The following is a 5,562-nucleotide window of genomic DNA, read 5'->3' as shown; positions in this document are numbered from 1 at the left end:
CACGATACTGTCAACATAACTGGAAAATAACGCCTCACCGACGGTTCTTTTTTGTATGGTGGAGTAATTACACCAACTGATCTCGTCGGTGAATATGAGTATAAGCAGACCTATGAAGGTTTTAATGTGACTGTGGGGAAGCATATACGCGGTTGTATATGTAAACTGATAGCCTGTATTCAATTTTGTTGTGACCCAACGCATATTAAAATAGACGACTCCGGAGACTGTGAAACCAGAATAGAGTATATGATGAAACTATTGTTTAATGTGAATGTTCCTTTCAATAATGTTATAGAGCAAAGCATAACTGTTTTTGAACAATATTATATTTAAGAAGGACTACCCTGTCCTCCTTTTTCTATTTCCGAGAATAGAAAACAGCCCTGGTTATTTTATTTTATTTTTATTTAAAAAATATTTTCAAAACTGCACAGACAACATATAATAAGATGACATATAATATTCAATATGATTTGTTTTGAATATTTTTCATTTTCTGTATGAAAAATATCTTTAATTCAGTTTCTATATGAGAAATAAAATTTCTTATGATTTTTTATATATGTTATGTTTTTATATATATATATGTATATATGTTACTTGTTTAGGACTGGAAATAGGAAACAAAAAAAAACTGTTACTGATTTTTGAAGTCCTTTGAGAGTTCTATTTGCACTCTAGCTACTGTAGTGATATATTAATCTATAAATGTTAGAAATTAACTTAAAATCTGTTTTAATTAAAACCACTATGTTTTACAAAGTGTAAGGAAGCCTAATGTACCAAAAAAAAAAACGCTGATATCACACAAAGCAATTAATCAACACATAATATTCATGATGATATTTTCGTTAGAATAGAAATAAATTTGATCATGAAGAAATATTAGGCTATATTCAAAAAAGAACTATAAAGTACAGTTTAGAACTAACTTTGTATCAAAATTAGTTCTAATTATCCTTATTTTCAAAGGTACAGTTCACTTAAGCAAGTAATTTTGAGCGTAAAATTCAATTGCAATTATAAAGTTCGCAATTTTAATATGGTATACGGGCTTCTAAGCAGAAATAATAACATCTTACTATATATCTACTTGAAATAGTTAAATCAAAATTATGAATAATATTCATTACAATCTTTCTTTAAAATCGTAATATTGTGCTGTTTTATATATGATGAATTGATTTTTACTTTATTATTACTTTTACAGAGTTAACTTATTTCTACGTTAATCTATTGTTTTGGGAATTATTTGATGTTAGAAGTTAAATCATATGTGGTAGGCTCTGAGAACTTCTCGTCTGTATTTTTTTATATTAAACTCTCTGCAATGCGGTACAAGGAATTATCATATTCATACTTTTTGTTCTAAAAAACAAAAGTGAAATATTAAATCAAAAAGAGGTGAGTAATGAAATTGTGACAATGCTTGTGTGATTCAAATTCGGTCTATGAAAAAATTTATCCACAAAGTTTTTGGGGAAGATAAGAACTACTATGACTTAGACATAAATTTTTAAGAAACTTAAAAGGAATTTTTTTTCAAAAATGTATTTAAAAATTATTTTTATTTTCAGTTAAATTAAATTTGAAAATTATATCATTAAATAGATTTTTTTTTATGTTTTATTCACTCTAAGCATTAAATTTAACTGAACAATTATTTTTTTCATAATTTATAGAAATATTTATAGAAATATTTAAAAAAAGCAATTAATTACGCACATAAAAGTAGGGCAGTGTGCGAATAGTAAATTATGTCGGTATAGCAGGGAATGTTGTAGAATTTTGAGTAGGGTAAAGGTAAAGGTAAATGTAAATGTAGGATTTTAGGAAAAAATTAGGCAAATTAGGTGTTACCATTGTCACATATCTAGACCATCAGTTATGAGCATTTAAGAATTTGTCTATAATGCGTTATTTCTTTGCGTTTCAGCAATGAAATAAAATCGTACGTCTATTCGTAGGTTAGTCTTCTTAAATGATTTCAAACTGTAATGTGGGTGATATTTAGTGTCTTCGTCATCCTCTGATAGCTTTCGGGTCAGTCTTACTTCACCAGCTGCAGAATTTTAACATCTTTTTTAGTAACAAATCGACTAGAGCAAGGCGCATCTTCGTATCTTATTTCCTGAAATGTCAGATGGGTATCAACATCATCTTGTGACACAAGATGTCGACACATTCTATATTGTAACAACATAACTAATTATAATTTCTTAAATATATCGTGGTGTAAATATACTATTTTTATTTAAAAATATTTGTTTAAAATAAAATCTATATCTATTCATGTAAAAATTACTTCGCATTATTATAATCTAGCCATAATACAATTGATGTTGATTTGGAAAACAAATATTCTGGGTTTTTAATATTAAAATCATAATTATAGCCTTTCAACACGTGTCCGAACCTTATGAATTTATGCTATCAAATTTCAACAAATTATTTAAATTGAATAGTTAAATGCGAAAAAATCGTTCCTCGTGCCATATATTCTGTAGTATATAACAACACAAGCTGAATATTTAGGTGCTATGGTTTTTACTACAACAAAACATTCAATACGGATGTGTGATAAATTGTTAATTATGCCATAATTCCGTCATATCATGATATAAAAACTATGCGTAATGGAAAAACTATCACAGTTTGAAGTTTGTGCTGCTGAATTACAATGCAATATATACGCAGATTTTTCACACGAATATTTCCATCGGATCCAACTTTTGGTCAAATTGGTTCCATCGATTTGAATATTTTTTTAGCTCAAGCTGCTGGTTTACCATTATTTGGTATGAGAAATGAATCTCTTGCTATGAAAATATTCTTCTCCGTTTATGGAATTCCAACGGTGATATTGATAACTATGTGTTACACACTTTTCGAACTGCAAGAGCTTGTATTTTCAAAGGACTTGGAAGATGTCATTCAGTGTTCTTCTTTATCATTATCACATGTTGCAGTTGTTATCAAGGTATATGTTATGCTGTTTTAAAATATCTTTTTATGTTATTTTAAATTTAATGTAAATTTTTAATTTTTGTATTATTATATATTTTAGATATACAATTTATTTTATCGCTTACCAGATATACAGAAAGTTATAAATAAATTAAGGGCTTTAACAAAAGAATACGTGAGGTCTAATGACCAGGTTCGTTAAAGCGCTTCAAAATGTTGATATAAAATTTTTTTATTTTTCCTATTTAGAAACAAACTTTTTTCAACGGTGAATTTGAAAATAAACTTCCACTTACAATTTATGCTCTTTTACTCGGGTTCACTGCAATTTTGGCTATGATTATGTTATTACGAGGTAAGTTATATTTCAAATCAAATCAAATAGAAATATTAAATAATTATGCTAATTATTTATTTTAAATTATTTTCGATATAGATCCAAAAAGTGTAGCATATCGTTATCCTTATCGTGTGCAATTGCCCTCATTTTTGCCTCAACAAATACAGATTCTATATATGGGATTAAGTGTTTTAGTTATTGCTCTTCAAGTTGTTGCGACAGATTATCTAAGTGTAATTTTAATCAATCAGTTACGTATACATTTGAAAATACTAATTTTATCCTTTAATGAACTCATAAATGAGGGACAAAAGGGGTCTGTTGGAATTCCGACGTTGGATCAAAATATACATCTGAAGTCAATAATAGCACACCACTGTAGTTTAATTGAGTAATGTTTTGCAAAAGAAATTTTCATTTTTATTTCATTTATTACAAAGTTTTAACAGATTACGACATGAAGTAGAAGACATTTTTCGCCTTCCAATATTGATCCAGTTTTTAACTTCGTTTGCAATATTTGCTTTAAGCGGATTTCAGGCCACAGTCAGTACAGAAAATACCAATATCACAATATTAGCCTATTTTTATTGTGGTTGTATATTGTGTGAATTATTTCTGTACTGTTGGTGTGGCAATGATGTTTTTGAACAGGTTGGAATATTCTGTTTTATTTCTAATAATAATAGAAATAATTTAATTGTTTCTTACAAAATAGAGTAAGGAGGTGTCAACTTCCGGTTATGGTGTAAGCTGGTATAAATATGATCAACGTTTTCAAAAATCACTTATTATTTTTCTGGCCAATGCTCAGAGACCATTCGTATTTACAGCAGGTGGATTTATGAACCTTTCACTTCCTAGTTTTGCTGGTATTATAACGAAATCGTATTCGCTCATCGCACTTCTACGTCAAGTATATGGAAGATGAAGAGAATGTTTTGGATGAAATTAAGAAAATACTTATTTGATATATTTACAATGGTTCAATAAGCCTACAAATAGGTAAAGTTTGTATTTAAATAATAAACTGAAATTATAAATAAAGACACAAAATATTAAATAAAATAGAAAAATTGTTCTTTACTAAGTTGTATGCTACAAGAAAGATATATTTGTGCTAAGCACAGAAAAATGGTAAGAGTTTTCTTAAAAATATTGAATATTGAAATAGTTCAACAATATTAATTTGTTTTTTTTTATTATTAACGATGCTGTTAAAAAGTAAATCTTCATATTAAAAATTTGTTCAAATCTATTTTAATGGCATGATTCGGAGCTTAGTAACTGCGCTCATCGACTGAGTGAAATAATGAGACAAACATCTGAACAGTATTTCTAAGTTTCTTGAAGTTAACGTTGCAAAATTGAACTGCCAAATTAACATGGTACTATATGCAGAGAAAATATTGTTTTATATAGATTTTAAATGTACTTATATTCTACAAAAGTGAATAGATGTATATATTATTTTTTGTAATCACAATAAAAATTGCACGTGTTTTGAGGTAAAAATTTTTAAAAGGGGTCGAATAGAAACAAAAGAAAAGAACCAAAATTTAGTTAATTAATAAAATTTGGATGAACATACAACGCTGTTTCGAGTATTGCAAAGTACTCATCAGTGTTCTTAGGAAATATTTGAATTTTTTTTTAATTAGTTTATAGTTTGCACATAATGTGTTTGGACTGCAAGTGCAAGGCTTAGAACCCGTGCCTGTCAAATTAGAAGTGATGACTAATCGTGTAGCCAAAGCTGCACAAACTTTCAATGCTCAAGTTCCAGATTTTTTGTCACTTTTTTTATTTAATTAGTGACACTAACCAAAACACTTGCCGTGCTTTAAATTAGAATGAGATTATAAACTACAGCTTTATTTGGAAACACAAGTTCAACGAATTGAAAGTTAAATAGAACAGATCTATTATACATTAAGACCGAAAAGTTTTCGGAAATTCTCATTTAAAATTCGCGCGCTGTATATTTTTCGATATTTTAAGTTTATGTAGTTTGGCAGCACTGTCCTTAATTACTATGCCAAAAATGAGCGCGATCTGTCAGACAGTTCGTTTACGGCAGCTGTTGAAACCAGTTCACCTCAGTAGGGCGTTGCGAAAAAAACAATGGAAAAAAATATTGAACAAAGAGTTTGCATCAAATTTTGTGTTTCGAACGAAATTTCGTGTGCAGAATCGTTGCGAATGCTACAAAAGGCTTATGGGGAATCAGTTTTATCGAAAACTCAAGTTTA

General features: G+C 28.4%; 1 protein-coding gene across 1 annotated transcript; it reads left to right on the top strand.

The window, feature by feature from the left end:
* Positions 1-3,312: 3,312 nt before the first annotated feature.
* On the top strand, positions 3,313-4,241 carry LOC119681012 (odorant receptor 43a-like). Its single transcript, XM_038094071.1, has 3 exons — positions 3,313-3,325; positions 3,407-3,543; positions 4,029-4,241. Exons 1-3 carry the CDS (start codon positions 3,313-3,315, stop codon positions 4,239-4,241), a joined length of 363 nt encoding a protein of 120 aa, XP_037949999.1.
* Positions 4,242-5,562: the final 1,321 nt, after the last annotated feature.

Source organism: Teleopsis dalmanni, chromosome 1, assembly GCF_002237135.1.
Source record: "Teleopsis dalmanni isolate 2A chromosome 1, ASM223713v2, whole genome shotgun sequence".
Classification (NCBI taxonomy): domain Eukaryota; kingdom Metazoa; phylum Arthropoda; class Insecta; order Diptera; family Diopsidae; genus Teleopsis; species Teleopsis dalmanni.
Note: the sequence above shows the minus strand (reverse complement) of the source record. Positions and strands in the feature narration are given on the sequence as shown.

Excerpts from the sequence above, each read along its gene's own strand:
- LOC119681012 (XM_038094071.1), top strand. Across the intron at positions 3,544-4,028 it reads TTGCGACAGATTATCTAAGT|AGTAAGGAGGTGTCAACTTC; the intron begins GTAATTTTAATC and ends CTTACAAAATAG.